General features: G+C 42.0%; 1 protein-coding gene across 2 annotated transcripts in view; it reads left to right on the forward strand.

The window, feature by feature from the left end:
- The window catches only part of ADCY2 (adenylate cyclase 2), a 216,699-nt gene that overhangs the window by 66,828 nt on the left and 129,307 nt on the right, over positions 1-20,564 (forward strand). Inside the window, exon 3 of one of the 2 annotated variants that reach the window (XM_030041979.2) lies at positions 2,502-2,663. The exons of the other annotated variant lie outside the window; for it this stretch is intronic. Coding sequence (XP_029897839.1) covers positions 2,502-2,663 — 162 coding nt within the window. The remainder of the gene's footprint in view (positions 1-2,501; positions 2,664-20,564) is intronic. 2 annotated transcript variants of the gene reach the window in all.

Here is a 20,564-nt window from a genome sequence, read left to right on the forward strand (position 1 = left end):
TGGGGTAACTTAAAGAAAGGATACTTGTTTACAGCAGTATAACAAATTTGGAGCTGATACAGCTGATACCACTAGAAGCATTGCAATGTAACAAAATCTTTTTTATGTGCTTAGTAGTCTGTTTTATGTCAAAATTGAAAAGCAACAGCATCATATTGTATCTTATATCCACTAATGAGTTTAATAAGTACCTAGCATGTATCTCACAAGTGGGGTGGATCATTTAGTCTGGCTATAAAGTCAAACCATATTCAAGCACAGAAAATATGCAAGTTCTATTTTTTGGAGACAGAACAGTTAGAGAAGGATGACTTTTTATTTTCTAATCATAAAATTCTCACAAATATGTAAATGCCATCTTCACCCTAGTCAATTAGAAAGCTAAACTTTGAAACAACAAAACCTTGTTTTCATGAAAAGTCACTGGGATTGGACGCATTTGAAATCCTTCCAGGACTAGGGTCCAGGATTCATCCTCAAACCATTTTTTTAACTGGAAACTCTTAGGCAGCTGGTCTTGCATGCTGGTAAGGTATTTTGCCTCTGGCATCCATTCGTCTTATGCGTATATTAGAGGACCTTTCACATCCTTTGTTACTGCCAACTCATTATTCAGATTTTCCCCCTACCCGGATGCCTGTTACTGTGACAGAAGAAGATGAGATTGCTGTAATGTGATTTGTTCTCAGCAAAATCACATTGGGTGTTATTTACGTTTTTCTTAACTTTCAGAACTCTTGATTATGAATTGTTTTATTATTTGGTCTGTTATTGCTCCAGGAATTGAAGCTAAGCTGACCAGTTCTTAATTCCTTAGGCTTTTTCCCAGCCTTTCAAAGACATGTGCTAGGTTTCCCTTTTCTAGCCTACCAGAACTTTCTACATTTTTCCCAAGTTTTGAGACTATCAGTTAGTTCTCTCAGTATCACTGATTTTTACCCAGCCAGGACAATTTGAAAACATCATACTTGCATAACCCTTCTCTTACCTAGACCAAGTTTGTACACCCTTTTCTTTGCTGTTGGTTTTACTAATATTTGTTCATAGTTAAAACTTTTAGGGAGGACTGAAACTAAACAGATATCAAACAGTTCTGTGACCTGGTGCTATCAGCTGGTAGATTGGAAGAGTGGAGAAGCAAAGTTTTCCCTTTGCCTTTTTGTTACTTTATTTTCTTGTTATCCCTCACGTCCTTTGCAGTTCTGTTTCATTTCATGCCAGTGAACTTCTTGACTCTTGAGCATATAGGATGGTTGGGCAGCATCAAGAAGAGTCTGAGTGATCAGGAAGGAGTTGGATTAATCTTAATGGAGGAATTGGAGAAAGATGAGTGGAGAACAGAAGTGTGGACTTCCTTCTCCATCCAATTCTGCCTCCATGATGTCTTGTAGGTACACATACATCAGGGTTCAGTTTTGACTATGGAATCATCACGTGCAGATGTGAAGAAAACAAACTGACGGTAAGAGAAGTGAGCAGCAAATTGTTATTGCTCATACCTGCTTGGGAGCTTTCAGAGTTAAATACTGTGTGCGTACAACTGTTAGAGGGTGAATAGGCTTGTAAGTCAACTAAAACTGATGGAAAGGCTTGCTTAGGGATATAATTATATGCAAGGTGGCACATTTTCAGAACTGCCTACTTACTTGAGTGTGCAAAATCTGAGTCCCAAATCTAGTTACATTTTCTCAAACATGTGGTGGAGTTTGGAACATGTGCATACCATCAGATATATGATCTTTTGTATGTATAGTGAAGGAATCCCTTTTGCTGTTACAGGTTGGGTTGTGCGTTTGGAGAATTTGTTCCATAAAGTTAGTGTGGATGCTAATACCCTTTAAAAGAAGCTAACAGTAAATTCTGCTTATGGGCTGTGATTGTCTGAAGTTGTTTTTAATATCCAAATAAATGTATTAGCTTAAAATGTAGTGTTTTAATGGAATGTGACGTACATCGTGTAGAAACACATGAAGCATAATCTTATTAAACCAAAATGCTTGGCTGAACTTGGGCTTTTTTGCATAATGTCATGTTATATTAATTGTGAATTTTTAGTGCATCGGGATGAATGAAATCTCTCTGCATTGAAATTTAGGCCCTCTGGAGGGCTTTGGCAAATTGTTTTGCAATGCAGTTCACAATCAGAAACCACCAGTCCCAGGAGAACTACGCTCTAACTGTAAACAGTGTTAATGAAATTAAAATTTGAAAAGATAAATTTGAAGTTAAATTTGAAAAGTTTGGAGTATTGTGTAGTTCTCGAACCACGATGTAGTATCTTGAAATTGCACTTCTTAAATCAAATATCATGTACATTTTCCAACACTTTTTAAAATGAATTCTTCCTAAATTGATTTTCTGCAGTAGTTAGCAGTAACTTTCCTGTAAAAAACTGATGTGTAACTTTATGATGAAGACAGTTCAAAATTAAATGCTACTTTTTTAATGTTATTCCAAAGTGAATTTGACATGCTTCTTTTTTGTCTTGCTGTCTTGCACAGGTATCATTTTTCTTGTTCATTATTTTTGTGGTGTATACCATGCTGCCCTTCAACATGAGGGACGCTATAGTTGCCAGCGTCTTGACCTCTGCATCTCATACGATTGTGCTGAGCGTCTGTCTATCAGGTACAGCTGTTGTAAAGGAACACTTGGTTTGGCAGGTAGGTGCTTTGTGGAATTAATGATTAATTGTGCACTGAATAGCCTGGTAAATGAGCCAGGAGTGCCTCAGTGGGTGCTTGGGTATAAACTTATTTCCCTCTTCGTTTCTGAATTGCTACAGACTTAATTCACAGGTAGTCACTTGTTAATAATGAGGGTGTCAGTAATGTTATGTCTTGCCGAATCGCACGCTTAAGTGGTACAATCTACAGCCACATAGCGCTTACCAATGTAAAAACTAATATTGCTCAAAAAATTAAGTGATGCAGACATATTGCGGTAGATGCATTACTACTCTGGCATGTAAACCACATTGCTCCTTACCTCATCAAAGCCTAACTTCCAAGACCAAGAATTTTTTCCAGGTATCGGTGTTATCTTTGACTCAGAAAAGCATTGTTCCTTTGAATACCCTGACGTCTGCTGGGTTAAAGATCTGTTGTGAAGACATTGCCTGCTCCAAGTGTGCTGTAGGGCTTGTCCTCCTCCTGTAATTCTCAGCCATTTATAGGAATTTTACAGCCTCCTCCTGGTTGGGCCCCCTGATTGAAGTGGACTGGCTCCAGACTCCATGACATTTAGGGAACCCATCTGTGTTTGCAGCTGGGTCTTGGCTTGTAACTCAGCTCTGATACTTTACTACATGACATACTGCAGATTAGTAATTTTTAAAAATCAAAATATTAGGAGTTGTTTTTCCTTACTGTTTTGCAGAATATCTTTTAAATGGTGAAATACTACAGTTTTTGTTGTAGTACTGTGACAATCCCAGCTGTCATTGATAGAAATCTGCACTTTTTAAAATGTAGATTTCATTTTGAAAAGCAAATACTTTTTTTTTTTTAATATAGTTATGTCATTTTAGGGAAACAGAATTATTTTAACTTTTGCATCAAAATGACACTGAAGCTTAAAAGTAAGTACATTTTTATAAACATACCAGTAGAACAAGGAAGATAGATATCATGCTATTTATTGTGAATAGCATGAAGAATGAAGCAAACAGTTTCTACTTACCTTTTAAGTTACTTGAGCCTTATTTTGAAAAACATTGTGCCTCAAAGGATAACTTCAAATTGCGGTGATTTTACACAAGTCGAGCCTTGTAAGTTGTTGTTCAGGAAAATACATTTTATTTCCAGATATGGCTGCAGATCTGTGTTACATGGAATACTGAAATTGAAGTCCCATAAACAAAATATGTTCTAAGATGTAGTTCTCTGTAGAAATTTTAAATGGTGAGATAAATGGGTTTGCTTTTCTCTTGCTGATTTGAGTTAGTTGTGTGGTTTTTTCAGAGGTTGCCAAGTTGTGCTGTATGTTAAGCAAGGACTGTGGTCATCTGCAGTCAATGTAGCATTTTAAAAATTCAGTACTACAGTTATTGATAGTTCTAGTGGAATAAATCAGGGAGAATGTTAGTTTTATGTCAGCCTATGGCTTTTATGCTGGGCATAGATATGCTGCTAAAACAGTATTAATGTTTGCCACTCCTTCCCTAAAAGCATTTTTAGGTTAAAGTTGCTGTTTGCAGAATTTATTTATTTTTCCTGCCTATTTTTCTAGAGCATTAAAATTTGGTATATCTAAACCAGTACTTTCAGAAGATGTTATATTTTTAGACACATCATGTGCCAGAATCAAAAGAAATCAATCATGGGCTGTGATGTACAATTAGGGTCTTTCATCTCTTCTGTAACTTCCTGTTTCATTCAGAAAGAGTGGAAGTCTTTGAGCAATTTGTAAATTTGTTGAGAGTGTTTAATTTCCAGGATGTTATTAATTTTCTATTCTCTCTTTGTAAAATATATTAAGTGTTCTGAATAGTTTGGCAGTTACTGAAAGTACTGAGTGCCCTGCGTTCTTATGAATGTGTGGAAGGGACTAAATGCCACTATCACAGTTCATTTGCCCTCTGTACGCTTTTAGATTACTATTGTTTATACTTCGGAGTGTAAGCAAAAAAATGTTTGTTTTGCGTTCTTTGCTTTTGAAAATTGAGACCACAAATAAAGGATTAGATTAGTGATACTGATTACACTAAAAAGAGAAATAACATTTGTCGATTATATACCTCCAGCTGGTATAGGACGAGCGTGTGTAACTAATAACAACAACAACAAAGAGCTGGGGTATAGGTGTTTAAATGGACCATGCTGTTGAATGGGGGTTTTTTTTTGGGGGGGGGGGATAAAAAAAAAAAAAAAGTGAGAGGCCTGGACTGAACTGGACTGAAGCTACTTTTTAGAGTTCGGTCACTAAAGCCCAGAGATGAAGAACTACTAGTAGACTGAAATTCAGAAGCTTAGAGAAACATGTTCAGGGCTAAGGAGAGTAAATCTGGCTTGTGGATCTACCCTTAGCTTTGACAAAAAGAAATTATTTTGATTTCAGGGCTACTGATTTGTCTCAACAAAACAGAAAAAAATACACGACAATGTTAGCAATGAAGAGTGCATTTTCCTTCTGGCATCCTTTTTTTTTCAGAGGACAGATAGGGAATGTAGTGTAGTATGTGCCAGTAGTATGTACTTAAGAAGCAGAAAGACAGTGGTATAACAAATCCAACTGTAGGTACACATCAGATAATATAGCATATGTATCCTGTATATATAGCAAGTATCCTTCTGTAGAGAGTACCTGCCTCTCCTTTACAACTATTTCCTATGTATTGGAAGACTTTGATTAAATCTTCTCTGAGCTTTCTGTTCTCTTGGCTGAACAAACCACATTCTATCAGTCTTTCTTCTTATGTCAAGTTCTCCTGCGTTATAATGCTTTTGGTAGTGCTCTGCTGGAGCCTCTCCAATTTTTCAGCATCTCCCAGGGACTCTTGTTGGCATCCCGTAGCATTCTGGAAGTTAATCATACCTTCAGTCTATCAGTAGAGAAAAATCGATGTTCAGAAGCATTTCCTTATTTTGAGATTTGGCAGAGCCTATATTACTGGTTTTGTTATTCCCTTTGTTGTCCTCTGTAAAGTTTTACACCCCAAGTTGGCTTCAGTAAAGCTGAAAGGCTTTAGCATGCTCTTGGTTATCCAGTGTTGGCTGCAGTCAGAGATACTGAGATAAAAGCCTCTTGCTAGGATAAAGAATCCTTCAACACACTCTGCTGGTTACATGAACTAGTTTCTGTTTGACCTATGCATGTCTTTTGCGGGGTGGGAGTCCACCTTGGTTTAAAAATTGGCAATGATGGAGACGATCTGCCACAAGCTTTCGTGTTTTTTTCCACGGCCGTTGACCGTCAGTGTTCAAATTTTGTTCCTCTTTCTGAGTAGGAATTTGTCTAGCCTTGTCATCCAGCTTCTGGATCCTGTTTTTTTGGCCTGTAGACTGACGGACCCAATAGTATCCAATTTCTGTTTCTCCAGTGAGACTACTTCTAGACTATCATGAATTTGCCTCATAACCTTTTTGTCAGTAAAATAAATGAGTTGCCTGCTTTTGCACTAGCTAAGCCTTTCATCACTTTCACAGTTCTTTTTTGAGTCCTTACTTGTGCTTTGTCAACATCTTTCTTGCAACGCAGACATTAGCCTTAGAGCGACGTGCCAGGAGCAGCTGCAGCAGTGCCAGATGCTAATGGGGGGCTCGGTCTACAAAGGGGTCGGTGTGCTGCAGTGCTCAGCGTGAAGACACAGACTCTACAGTAAAATACCCAGTTAGTCTCCCCTTGCAGTTCCGTGGGGAGTTTAGTGCACAGCTATGGGATCTGTGACAGGGAGGAGGAAAAAGAGTCCTGTGTTCCCGTCTCAGTTTATGAAAAAGTAACTGTGTATGCATGGTTTGGTTTTTTTTTCTGTTGAAAATTTGATCCTAACACTTACAAGGCACATGGTCTGTAATCCGGGACTCTGCTCCCTCTTTCCAGGTGAGCATCCTACTGCCAAACAGAGGATGTTGTTCTGTCTGCTCCTGGGAGCCCGGTGGTTAGGACTGCTGTAAGAGAACATGACTCTAATTATGGCATTAAGGCATTTGGCTCGGAAGACTTTCGCGACTTAACATCCCTTTCAGTTGTTGCTGGAATGGAAGGTATTTCACTGCCATCCCTTGCTATAAACACATAACCTGTTTTTTCCCAAACCAGAACAGATTCTAATCAAATACTTGTGTTTTTTCCTGCTCTGTTATCAACTGCTCAACCATTCTGATGGGTTGATACAATTGCTAGAGGTCATTTGGTTCTTAATTTGTTAAAAAAGAGCTAACCAAATCATTAAACATCCTATAAGCTTCCATTTTTCTTTTTCCCTATGTTATATATGAGGAGTGTGATTTTTTTATTTTAGTCTTTTAAAAAAAGTATTGTTTTACTCTCTAAACAAGGAATTTTGTTGCTCTTGCAATCTTTTTTTCATTAGCTGTAGCTATATGTTTTCCAAACCTGGGCTAAATGACTACAAACTGTCATTCATGTTTTTTTCTTTTTCTTTAAACTAGTGTTCCTTACCTTTTGGGATTTTTTTTTTTTGGCAGCTCCTTGCAGCACTGTAAAAGGGGTCCTTTTTAGAGGCACAAAATTGTAACTGGGCAGCATGCATGTGGACGTGTAGATATATATATATTTTATTTTTTTTTTTTTTGGACTCTGTTCAAGAACGCATATAGCAAGACTGTCGTGGTTTAACCCCAGCCAGCAACTAAGCACCACGCAGCCGCTCACTCACTCCCCCCCCACCCAGTGGGATGGGGGAGAAAATCGGGAAAAAGAAGCAAAACCCACGGGTTGAGATAAGAACAGTTTAATAGAACAGAAAAGAAGAAACGGATAATGATAATGATAACACTAATAAAATGACAACAGCAATAATGAAAGGATTGGAATGTACAAATGATGCGCAGTGCAATTGCTCACCACCCGCCGACCGGCACCCAGCTAGTCCCCCGAGCAGCGATTCCCCGCCCCCACTTCCCAGTTCCTATACTAGATGGGACGTCATATGGTATGGAATACCCTGTTGGCCAGTTTGGGTCAGGTGCCCTGGCTCTGTCCTGTGCCAACTTCTTGTGCCCCTCCAGCTTTCTCGCTGGCTGGGCATGAGAAGCTGAAAAATCCTTGACATTAGTCTAAACACTACTAGCAGCAACTGAAAACATCAGTGTTATCAACATTCTTCTCATACTGAACTCAAAACATAGCACCGTACCAGCTACTAGGAAGACAGTTAACTCTATCCCAGCTGAAACTAGGACAAAGACCAAACAATTTGTAACAACTTTTATGTAAGTAGTGTTTGGTCTTTGCTTGTGTGATCAGTTCCTTTCTGGTAGCCTGGATAAATCCTAAGATAATGTTCTGTCCTGGTGGACAAAAACAAATGCTAAATGAAAATTTTCATGTTTTGAAGAAGGTTCTAAGTGGGAAATTCCAAGGCTACACCCACAAGATCTTGTGCATCTACCATCAGCTAGGCTGAGGTCTCCTATTACAATACGAATTTTATCCTGTGTGCTATGGACGGCTAAAGATGAAGCTGCTACCTTATTCTTACGTGATCTGCTGGTGTATATGCTCTAACTAGTGTTAGTGTACATCCAGATTATGGTTTCTGCTCGACTTCTGATTCATGAGCTCTTGGTATAATTTGTTTCAAGGTCTGCAGTGACGAAGAAATTGGTAATTAATTTTTTTTTTTTAATAAAGCCACTTTCCCCTTTTCAACCCACTGTTGGCTGGTTTGTTTGTTTTTTCCTGAACAGGCCATAGCCATTGATTTGTAACTTAGCAATCGGGCAAATCTTCCTGCCCATTTGAATCTCCGACTTTCTTGCTACTAGAACCTTTTAGTTCCTGCGTAGAGGGGTTGGTGGCCCAGACTCCTCCTTTTGGGGCCTGATTCTGCAGGCTGCAATGGGACCCCGCCTATTCTTTGAAAATGTTGGTTAATTAAATTTTACAGATACTCCTCAAAATTAGGTAGAGAATTTTGATAGCATGTGGCAGGCCTTCCTCTTTTTGGCTCCTCACAAGCCTGCAACTGGGGTCCTAGTGGTTGAGCAGTAAGTGTTTGAACCCTCAGAGCACTTTCAGCGGGTACCCCCGATGAACAGAAACCCCGCCGGTATGGCTGACTTTGCCGTACTGGTCCTTCGAGGCTGCCCCGGGCTCCCAACGGCAACGCGAGCCTTCTGGCTTGCGTTGTACGTCTGCTTCCACGGATGGCAGCTGTACTCTTCCCTGTCTTTTCTGGAGTCACCGGTGGTTTTCTGCTGCGCGGGGTTTTTTATGAAGTTTAAAATGTAAGATCTGCCGTGTGTGTGTTTTCTGTCTGGAAAATTCATGTGTCTTGTCAAGGGGAACCGGTTAATCTGATGTGATCTGTATTTGGCAAAAGTGCGCTGCATTTGTACGCACGTACGCAACACACGTGTATGTCCAGCCGGCCGCGCAGACTGACACACGCAGCACTCGCACAAACAGAACCAACGGCCTCATCCTGCTCCCCTCTTTGGCTGGCCAGGACGAGGGTCTGTCAGTGGAGATGTACATTGCGTGGATCGATGCACGTGTACCGTGTGGCTCCCTCCGGCCGCTGCGCTCAGGCGCCCAGTTCACCCCGTAGCTGCCCCTGGATCCCAGTCCCCGCCGTCGCTGGCGCCTGGGCGTGAGTCCCGCTGCAGCCGCTGGTACAGCCCGCCTCGCTCGCAGCCGCGCGCGCGGGCGTCTCCTCTCCCGGGTCACGCCACCCGCCAGCTGGTCCAGCGTCTTTGTTGCTGGTGCTCACGCGCTCACTTGCACACCTGCGCTTGCTGACAGCGCGGCCCCCGGGGACCGTGCCCGCAGCCCGGTTGCTGCTCGGAGACCCCCGTACGCACGCGTTCGCACAGACTGGAGTCCCTCACCGAGAAGAAGAGTTAGAAATGGACTGCACTGAGAAGACAGGACAGACGGGCGCAGGGCACGGCCAGGCCAGCGTACCAAGTAACCCGTTTACACGCGACTGACTCCTTTTATCCCCTCATCCCTCTATTTTCCCTCTGCTTTGTTGTCCCTCCCCAAACCGCCATGATCTCTCCCTTTCCCTACCTTTGGTTCCTGCCCTAAACATCCCATAATAAGTCTTGCATTGCCCTGCGCCCGTCCCGCGTCCCACGCCCCGGGGCAGTGACCTCCCTTAGTCCCAGAGGTGATCTGGAGAGCCGCTCCTGATGACCCGCGGGGACGGGTGTCACGCCTGGACGCCGGGGCCGAGGCTCCCCCGGGACAGCCCGGAGAGGGGCCTGGACGGGGTGCCCCTTCTCTGGGTCCTCAGCTGGGGTTCCTGCCTGCCTTTGTGCCTCTGCTCCCCTCTGGGCTCGTGCGGGTGGGCTCGTGGCTCCCGCGACGGGCCTGGGAGCAGCCGGGTGTTACTCGGGCTTCCCCCCGCACCGTCTCTGTGCTCTGTGTGTGTGCACGTGTGCAGCTTTTGATCACTTAACCCAACAGGAATTACGTGCTTATTTCTATCAAGATTCACGAGATGGTGCTTAACACGTGTTTGGCAATTCATACTTCAGGGAAATCTCTAAAAGAATATACCGTATCTAAATTACAGGTATTTCCATAGCTCTAGTTAGCTTTTTCAGAGTTATTAGTGCTTCTTACGCCTCTATATCTCATCAGCTCCTAGCCAAGTATGTAACTGACAGTATCAGATGGTGGACCAGATTTGCAAAGATGGCCAACTTTGATACGGCATCTATAATATACATTTAGGTATTCTAATTGACATGCAACATATAGGCATGTGCCTTTTGTTTAGACCACGCATTTAAACTCATCTGTTAACTGAACACCTTGAATAGGGTATGGTGTTAACAAAAAAAATATTTTATGTAACAGTTTGGCATAACAGCAAAATAAAAATAAAAATCATCAGTATTCACTGACTAATAAAAGAAGAAAATGCACAGCTCTAGGGCTCAAAAATAGAATAGAAGTTGGTTTATGCTGTTACCATGCAGTACAAGAAGAAATCATGTTTATTAAAAAAAAGGCCGGAAAAAAAGACTGTGTCTTTAAGTACATTCATTATTGTATAACCCCTGAGGCTGTATAGCTACACAGTGAAAGCTTGAAGCACATAGGAATTTTAGTGGTCTGAATGGCTAAAAGCTGTTGCTGTGGGTTGAATTTCTCCTTCTCCCTTGAATACCTTTTTTTGAAGGAGATGGGGAACGGTTATTCATGACGGTAATGCAGCTTAAACAACCCTTGCTTTCTCCTGCGCAGTTACATGGAATGAGTTGCTGTTGTCCCTGCTGAAGGGTGGAGGGCAGTGACTACTACTGAAGGAGGGAGACTGTATTTCTTGTAGCAGCAGCTATTGCTGTCCCGTCGCTCGCCCCTTTTTCCCTTTGCTCTCCCCACCCCGCCAGCAGTCTGGCTCACCACGTTGTGCAGCAGCTGCAAACCAGTTCGAGAGAGGAATGCTATGTCCTGCATAGCACAATAAAGTAGGGATATTTTTTATTATTGCACATGTTTCTTTACTCTTGATTTTATGCTTAACTCTAGGCAGATATTGAAATGCCATCTGCTATGTTTTTTTTAACTAATTTTACAATCTGCAGGTATACATAAGTTTCATTCATTCTTTAAGACAATCTGCACAGTTTGGATATGCTTATGAAGAGCTCACTTGCCTACAAGAGTATAGATATGTAGGAGCATGCATAATTGCATTTCATAGTATTCAAGCGTTAACATGGAGAATGTGAACTTCTTTCAGAAAGTCTCTAAGGCTGTAAAGAGAAGACCTGCAATACTTAATATGATGGAAAATTCAGCAAAGGCTGAGAATTGCAGTGCCATGGTGAAATGAAATCATGTGTGCAGGTGGCCATGTGGGTTTTCAAAAGGAGCATTTACCTGCAGCCCAAAATCAGCATCTAAGAAATGCATAGAAAATAGTTCTGGTGAGATGTGTGAGAAATCATCAAAGCACAGAAGATAGGTAAGAAAGGCCTCCTTTTTTTAAAATCATGGAAATATCTCCAGTTACCATTGATTCTTAAGCTTTACTGAAAGGGTCAGATTGCCTTTTGTGTCCACTCCATTTAAGTTAATATTTTTATCAGCAACGAATTTCACCTGTATATTTAGTTATCACTCTTATACTACTTTAGCTTACACTTCTTATCCTAAAAATGACAAATTTTTTTTAGCAGTTTTAATTTTCCAAAATATAAATTTATTTTATGAACAAGTCCATGGTCCTTTAGTGTATTAATTAAATTATAAAATGTCTATGTTAGAATGCTTAATCCTAAGGCTGCTATACCTCCAAAAAAGTAAAACAGTTAAACAGATGATTGGAAATTCCAGTATTTCTAAACTGGAACAGAATGCAGCATGCTGTACCAGCCGTACCTTCCTCTCTCGTATAACATGGCTGGAGCAGCAACAAAACTCTCACCGTACAGAATACCTTGTGCAAGGGAGTTGTATTCCATATCCTTCTAAGGATGACATTAAGGTAAGCAACTTACCAGTGAAAGGCTAAATCTATGCATTCAGAATTTTGTAATACTGCCCTGCCAGGTAATTTTTCTAGAGTAAAGAATCTTTAATTCCTTCAATTGAATTAGTTTTGCTGTTTTCTTTCCATTTTCACAGACATTGCCTAGCCTTCTCAGTTACATAGTACCTTTACAGCTTGGTATTATTTGTCAAATTTGTTGTGAATTACTTCTCTTCTTATTGCCCCTGAAGCGTAAAATTCTGGGCAAAATACTCACTGTAGACATGATGCTTTGTCGTTTTATGTAGTCTTAGAGTTATCGTCTGTCCCTATATGTTATTTTCAAGAATTCAGTAGAAGAAAAATGCCTTTCACTTTCAAGATGTGGATACATTTCCCCATCCTGTCAGCCACTTTTAGTGCGGTTACAAAATAAGAGCGATCAGGAGCACAAACGCCTTTTGTTGCATAGAGAAGCCTTTGGTGAGTCAGAATCCAGCTGAGGTGCCACCCTCCCCAAATTACTGACGTCCCAAAGCTGCAGCGGTTCAAGCCCCTGTCTGTTCAGAGACGCCTGCAATAGGACGTGATCTTTTTATTTGTCCTCTGAGCCCTTGCCGTCCCCCGATGCCAAGCTGCCGGTCAGGCAGGAGAAGTCATTCCTCTTCCAGTCACCTTCCAAAACGGGCACTCCTGTGCCTTCCCACCAGCGCGCACTCACACAAGTCCTTGGGTAGCCCTCGTTGCCCTCGGCCCACTTCCACCATATATTGGCCCTCAGCGCGTTTCAGTAAATCGCTGGCTACAGAGCTGCCTGGCTTTTAATTATTAACTACAGCCTCCAAGCGCCAATGTTGTAGGCGCTGTGGAAGCCTGTGATGGAATTGGGTAAGCACATTGGGAAGAAAGCAAGCGGAGGCCAGAAGCAAGTGAGGTGACACAAACTTCTGGCACGTGTATTTGTTTTTCTTAGCAGCTCCAGGTATGCTGCTGGTAGAAGGGGAGCCGCTCGCTGGCCCCGGAGCTGGGTGGCACAGCACAGCTCGTGTCTGCCTGCCTGAACTCCCACTCCTCCTGCCTTCCCCAAACAGGGTGGCCAGGTGTCAGCTTTCTCCGAGTAATTCCTGATGTGTTCTGTCCCCTAAGACATGTCAAGGCTCTGGGAGAATGTTGGTTGGCCCAGATCAAAATGGTGCTAGTGAGCAAGAGAACAGCATTACAGCAGTGATGATCATGGAGCTCAGAACTGCCTTCCAGCCTGGTTTGCTTTACCAGCAGAGACACAGCTGCAGGACGTCCTCTGCAAACCCTGAAGTAATTCTGAATTCTTCCCGGGGGTTGCACCTTTGGTTATTACACAGCATATTCTTTCCCTTCTCGAGGTACATCTGTTACCGCACACCCAGTGAATGGCACCAGTATTTGTTCTGTGTGGGCCTGAGAAGGAATCATGTCTCTTCCATGCTTCTCCCTGGTTACGTATAATAAATCATGTTTATCTGCTGTCAGTTTGGATGGGTTCTAGGTATGCTAAAGACTATATGCTGCATACTTGCTGCAAAGGTCACCTGCGTGGGCTCTGCTAGCTCTCCTGGTTTCTGAGTGGGACAGTATTAGTTACAGCTGATGTTCAGCTCCTCCACTGTTACTGGTTTCATTCTCTATGTTTTAACTTTGATAGCAGCGGTCTGAAAACAGCATAGGCTGTGGTTTATCAGACATAAAGTTATGTTTGTGAATCCCATTTGCAGTTTTATTTTCTTTGTCCCTTTGAGGATGTATTTTCTCATAGATGTGTAGCAGTCTATCAGCTCAGAAGCCACAAGAACACAGGGTTGAAGTACGCAAGCTGGCTCTCCACCGAGCCAGCTCAGGTCCACGGGCTTTGGGAGTTCAGGCTGCGTGAAGGCACTTGGGCTGCTCTGGAAACACAGAGCTGTGCAGAGATATGTTTGAACCTGAACCTGAGGCCAGCTCCCATGTCTTTGGGTGGACAATAGCACAGTTAATCCACGGCCCTCTCCACTGTTTTAACAAATAATTTAGACTTACCAACGTCGAAACAGTATAGGTGTCCAGACGATTCAACTGCTTATAGATGCGCTGAACTAAGACTGAGAGGTGATCAGTAATTGAGGCCTCAGCAGGGCAAGAAACAAACACCTGAGCAAAATCACCCTAAATGATCCCAGCAGATGTTTGTTCTCAGTGCTGAAGAAGGAAGGAGGTGCCCTCCACATCCTTATCAATCTGAGTCAGAGAAAATTTTCTCCTTGATTCCTAAGCAAGAATAATTGGTTCCACTGCTCCTATAAGTAGGAAGACTTCCATGCATGCAAAAGACTAGCTGTTCAAGATCCCAGTGCCTGTCCTTCCTACAGTTGTTGCTAGTACCTGCTACTTCAGAAGAGGATGAAGAGAAGAATTTAAAAGGTCCGACCAGTTTTAAACCAGGGGAAATTATTTCAGCCAGTTCCCTGGCAAATGAGCAGCTCAAACTCTGAAGCACGAGATTTTGAGTTTCTCAACACAGATGCACTGTTGTCTTTTAGAAGCCAAAACTGAGTTTTGCTCTGAAGAGATTTGCTCTGTTTGTTTAAAAGATTTCTGAGGGCCACCTTTGAATAATCTTCTTTGTCTTGAATGCTGTCTCACTCTGTATGGTCTTAATTCAGCAACGGCTCTATCACAGCAACATTTGCTCAGGCTAACCGCCGCAGGATTTGGCTGTCCTATTTACTAGCATTATTTGCCGCACTTTGTCCCAAGACTCTTAGAGATGAGATCTTGCCCGAATTTTTTGCATGCAGGAAGAGAATGTGTCCTGGTGAGCATTTACTCGCACACATACTTGTAGTGAAACTGGATTATTCAAGGAGGTTTGCAGCAGCTTGTGTGAGAGAGCTTCACCCTCTGAATGCAAATATGAGCTGTGCGATAATCCTGTTTCCTCTAGTGTGCAGGTGGTGAGATGGAGTTTCAGCTTCTGCCCGAGGTCTGTTAGGGTTTTGCTGATGGTCTCCGAGTGCTGACTGTGGCTGACCTTTGCATACGCACACACACGCACTCTCTTTCTGAGAGAGGTGTTTTGGATGCTTACACGCTGCTTGGCCTCTGGAAAGAGTCATTAAAGTTTGACCTGTGGAAAGAACAGCCCGTAGTGACAAGGAGAACTGCTCCCAGGCTGTCTGCCTGCTCCAGCCAACTCGCGCAGGCCAGTGGGCAGGAGCGGGGAGAGGAGATGGTGTGCTCCCCACGTCACACCTGGAGAGGCTGTTGCTGCAGTGATGGTGTCCTCTGAGCCTAACGGGGCAGTGAACTGGTGGCATTTCAACGCCGGTTCTTTTGCGCTAGCGTGCTATTTAGGTCCACTCATTTATCACGTTTAATTAATTTCATAATATCAAATCCACTCAGGTCGGTTAAGACCCTTAGGGCTTGTCTTGGATTCCTGCCCCCTGCTTCTTTTTAGTAAAATAAGCATAGGATAACACTTTGAAGGTCTTAAAAGAGCAGAAATGGTTGCGATGTAAAAAAAGAACATGCAGCAAAAAGGACAAGGGGAACAAGAAGAAACAGATGGAAATTATCTGTGCAAAAATGGTGACAAAAGCATAAATGCTAATAAGTAAGAGAAGTGGAATGCTGAAAAATTAAAAGGTGGATAATAAGGCACCTTTGATAATGCTCTGCATTATTTGCTCTAAGTTTTTGCTTGGTTTGCAATTCAGTCGTCAGTCATGACACCTTTTTTTTCCTGCTATCCAGCAGTTTAGGCAGTGAACGTTTTCCTTGGGTTTTTGGGTAACTTTCGCACCTCTGTTCAGTTTATTGATGCTGCACTGATGATGTCTGAATGCAGAGATGATTCCCTTTCTACTGTTATTGGTATTTACCAAGTCACTTGAGAGTCTCTTGTACATGCTACACACGTAGTCCCTGAAATCATTATCTAGTTATTTTCTCTCTGCTACATTATTTCAGCTTCCATTGAGCTGCATTAGCTAAAAATATTCCGGAGTCAAATCCCGGGGTTGCACACGAGCAGAGCTGGCCTGCCCAGGACAGCGGGGCAGCAAGCAGCAACCTTTGTAAAGGTGTTCCGAGTCCTGCCTGGACCCACCTGTGTCGGCAGTCCTGGGCTTCGTCGATAACCTTTAAGCTCCTGCTCAGTTAGAGCAGAGTGCAAATGAAGATCCCACTTCGCGACACCTCTTTCCTCAGCAGAGTCAGTGTTAAACCCAGCTCTGCATTTGAATTGCCTGATGCGGGGCTCGGACGTGAGACTGATGCTGCTGGGTCTGGAGTGGCAAAGCTCTGCTGCTTTCCCTCCTCCGAAGGGAGGAGACCACGGTTCGGCAGCAGCAGGCGTGCTGGAGAGCCGCGGTCAGCTCTGCCGGGGCAGCCCCAGCAGTGGCTCCAGCCCTCCTCGCGCTCCTGCTGGGCTAAGAAACCGCGGCCGCCGCTCCGAGCCAGTCCTCAGGAGGAGACGTGCCCCTGCTTTCGCAAGGGGTTCGGGTACTCTCCTTGTCACGGCCTTCCGCCGACGTCCGTCTCCGCGCTTCCTGAACTCCACTGGCTCTTCTCAGATTGGGTCAGCTGGATAGACCGTTAGTTCTGTGTTAGTTAAAAGCTAATCTGCAAAACCATGAAGGAGCAGGGAAGCAGTGGCAGAGGAGCCCCAATACCCCAGTCAGAGCAGATGGGACACCCTGGCCCAGCTCCTCACTGGGCTGTCACTGGACAGCCATTAGCCCCCGTGTCTGGGTGTGACAGCCTCAGCCCGGTGGGTCCATGGGAACGGCTCCCCAGCCCACCCTACAGAAGGAGGGGGGCACTGCCAGCAGGCTGGGGCTCTCATTATGGCGTGCAGGGGTAGAGTCACAGAATGGTTTGGGTTGGAAGGGACCTTCAACAGATCGGACTAATCAAGCTTCTCAAGAGGGATCTACAGTCATGAATGCTCTTCCCATCCCTAAAGTGTCTGACACAGTTCCTTCCATTCTCATTAAAAATTGGCAAGGCCTGTCAGTTAGTTTGTGAAAACAGTACCAGGAAGGTAGTGGTGTCCAGATTCTTATTAATGCTAGGCACAATTTGGATGATTTGGTGTGAGGTGTAACGGGGTATCTTAGAGAACTGAGGAGCGAAGAGGTAGAGCAAGAGTTGGAAAATCTATGGTTGTTTGCCTTTGCACTTAACTGCTTCAGGGTGATGCTCCTCTGTATCTCTGATGCTCTTTTGCAGTTGAAGTGCGTGCAGTTAAATTGGCTTCTTTTGCACTGCAGAAAGAAAAAGAAATCCTCCCTTCTTAAAAACTAGGACTGCTGGCCTTCATGTTGATAGCTCTGAAAGTGGCACCCTCCGGTTCATATTGACTATAAACTAGCAAAAGTCAGAAGCTTGCCATTTTATTTTAGCCTTCCGAATTCAAAGTTTTCCTTGCAAATTGCTGAAAGTTTTCTCCCATGATTTATTTCTTCTTTCTGCTTCCCTCATGCCCTGGTTTGTAATCCATTTTTGCTTATTTCTTATTTCCTATTTCTTACAAACCTGTTTCTTCTTTTTCTGATCTAGCTGGGCCTTTTTAAAATTCTAATTTAGGAACTCTTTTTCATCCCTCAGTATACTGCATCTTGCTTAACAGCCTCTTCTGACGAAGAGTGCGGCAGCTTAACTGCATTGTAAGAAGAACCATCTTTTGCTTGTTTCCAACCTGTCCTCTGTTTGAGTCCCCCAAATTCTTACACTGGAAAAGGCCGAACAGTTGATCTCAGTTCCCCCTCTCCAGGCCATTTATGATTTTACAAACTCTGTCACACCTCCCCTATCATCTCTTTCCCAGGCTGAAGAATTGGGAATTACTTATCTTTCCTTATTTAGAAACTGTTCTATACCTTTGATCTTCCTTATTTCCTTTCTCTGATCTGAAAGGAGTTTTCCCTTACACAATAAGAAAGCACAGTCTGTAAGACAGAAAATCCATTAATACTTCATAGCATGCTTGTTTAGTAAGGAAGTAGGTCATTGTAAATTCTCATGACCCTGAATAAAGAGAAAAAAATGACAGGCCTGATCCTCAAGGCAAGCACAAATTAGCTGAAATGTTACTAGAGAAGGAAATGAAAAATCTGTGACCTGACCCATGCAATTTTGAGGTGAAGATTTAAAATACTTTGTTTAACAAAATGCACAAGATTCTGTGGGTTGTGAAGAAGGCTCAAAAGAATTGTTACGCATTTATTAGAGTGAAGACAAATAAATATGTTTGCTTTTCATGTCAGAAGTTAAAATGTTGAGTTCTGCTTCTACCAAAAATAATTCTAAAGGAGAAAAGAGTGTGATTATACTGCATTATGCTGAAACCTGAGCAGTTAGGATTGTTTCCGCAGGGCTGTTGCTTATTGGTTTATTGTTGTTGTTGTTGTTATTGTTGTTATTATTATTATTATTATTATTATTATTATTATTAGAACAATGCCAATTTAAGGGTTAGCAAGCTGAATCTTTAAAAAAAAATTATGCTTCTATACCCTATTATTTGGGATGTGGGAAATGAAAATCTGTACTTAGGAACAGGCAAAGAATCCTTCCTAGACTAGGAGGAATAATTTGATATTCTTGTTTTCTCTAAGATAACTGTATTCCTTTTGAAAAAAACTGTATCCACCAAAAAGACATCTAAATGGGCATAAATTCAAAAAAAGAAAAATTGCAGTGTATCTGAATGATAATGCAATTACTGTCTCATTAAGTGGATGCCAAAAGAAGGTAATGATAATTGTGTAGCTGCTGATAAGAGAATTTTCAGAATGCATTATGGATGTTGTACCTCATCCTGACAAATTCAGTTCACAAAAGAACAATAAGCAGTGTCTCAAAGGGGTGTTATGTTTCAGATATTGGAGTCTTCCCTTAACAGGCGTCCGAGACATGGATCAAAGTAGAACTGCAGCATGTATGGCTTGTTCCTCATACATATTTCCTTGAACTCAGGCTTGTGGTTCTGTTTATATTATGGATACCAAACAGTTTGCTATTTTTCATGGTATGTTCTGTGGTATTCAACATTTTAGCAGTAATGAAATGTTTCCCATTATATGAGGTCTTGACAGTATTAGTGTATGTATGTGTGCAAAATTCTGCACATGTATATAAAAATATATATAATATATAGAGAGATATATATATTTTTCCCTCTTCCTACACATGTAATTTTAGTAGCAAATCAAAATCTCTGGACTATACTGTTGTGTTTCAGTTGTGGTTAACGAGGTTTTTTGGTTAGGTTTGTGTGTAAGTACCTTTGATTTTAGTTCAGTGAGTCCATCTGGAATTAAGCATATCTGAATATCACAGGACCTTTTTAGAAGTCTGAACCCAAGTATCAAAGTCTTGTTTCCGTGCATTGTGTTTCTTCATCAACTTCATGCACTTTGCCATGAGGTGAGTAACAGACCCATCAGGTTTGATTACTCATAGCTTAAAACATAGACCACATGATGAATGCAATGTTGCCTTTGAGAGTCAGACTGTCTGGAGGGGCAGGACAGGCTTAGAGGAGCAAGTAATGTGTATACCTGCTACATAGATTGAGAGTGCTGATGTTCAATTTTCTTTTATTCCCATTTACAGCATTTTAGGGCGGGGAGATCACAGAGGTAGGGGACAGGGATATAAACCCTAGTGTACATGGAAAAATAATAATTTCTCTTTAAAACCCTAGATATTTTTAATAGTTGCTAAGTCTCCTGCACTCTTACATTTGCATAAGTAAGCTTTTGGAAAGAGAACAGCAAATACGATTAATGCTCTGCTGTGGCAGGGAGCTTTGCCTGTTCAGTTGTTTTGGGTGGTTTTGTTTTCCCCTTTCCTTATAGTGTTGTAGAGAGCCAGATTAAAAGACATTCAACAGAAGTTAATCCTCTTCAACTTTTTAAGAAGTCTGTTGAGCTGGATAAAAAAAAAAAATCCAAAGCTGTATTTAGTTACCTAACTATTTTAAACTTCTGTGTTTTCTAAAGATAGAGCAGTGATAACATTTCATCAGTGCCAAAGTACCACAGTACATTGCTTTGGGATGCAGAAGAGCTGACCTCTATCTCTGGCTTTGTCTCTTGGAAGTCCTGTTGATTTATTTAAAGTCCTTTGAAGTATCATCTTTCTGCTGTATGCCTCCATTTCTTCCATTTCCTTATTGGTTAAATGCTGATTTTAATATTTACCTTCATACAGTTTGACCTCAAACATGCTATATGATGTTTGTAACATGCTGTAATATTTTATTTTGAGGAAGATTACTGCAAAGGAAAAGCTCAGATCCGGAGTGGAAAAGAACACTTTGTATTTGGCCGTATTCTTGTCTACTCTCAACAGATCTGATGAATGTCATTATTACATATTATTTTAAGATCTTTCATATGGTACGTAAAAAATCATCCTGCTTTCT

The sequence above is a fragment of the Aquila chrysaetos genome, chromosome 18 (genome assembly GCF_900496995.4).
Source record: "Aquila chrysaetos chrysaetos chromosome 18, bAquChr1.4, whole genome shotgun sequence".
Classification (NCBI taxonomy): Eukaryota; Metazoa; Chordata; class Aves; order Accipitriformes; family Accipitridae; genus Aquila; species Aquila chrysaetos.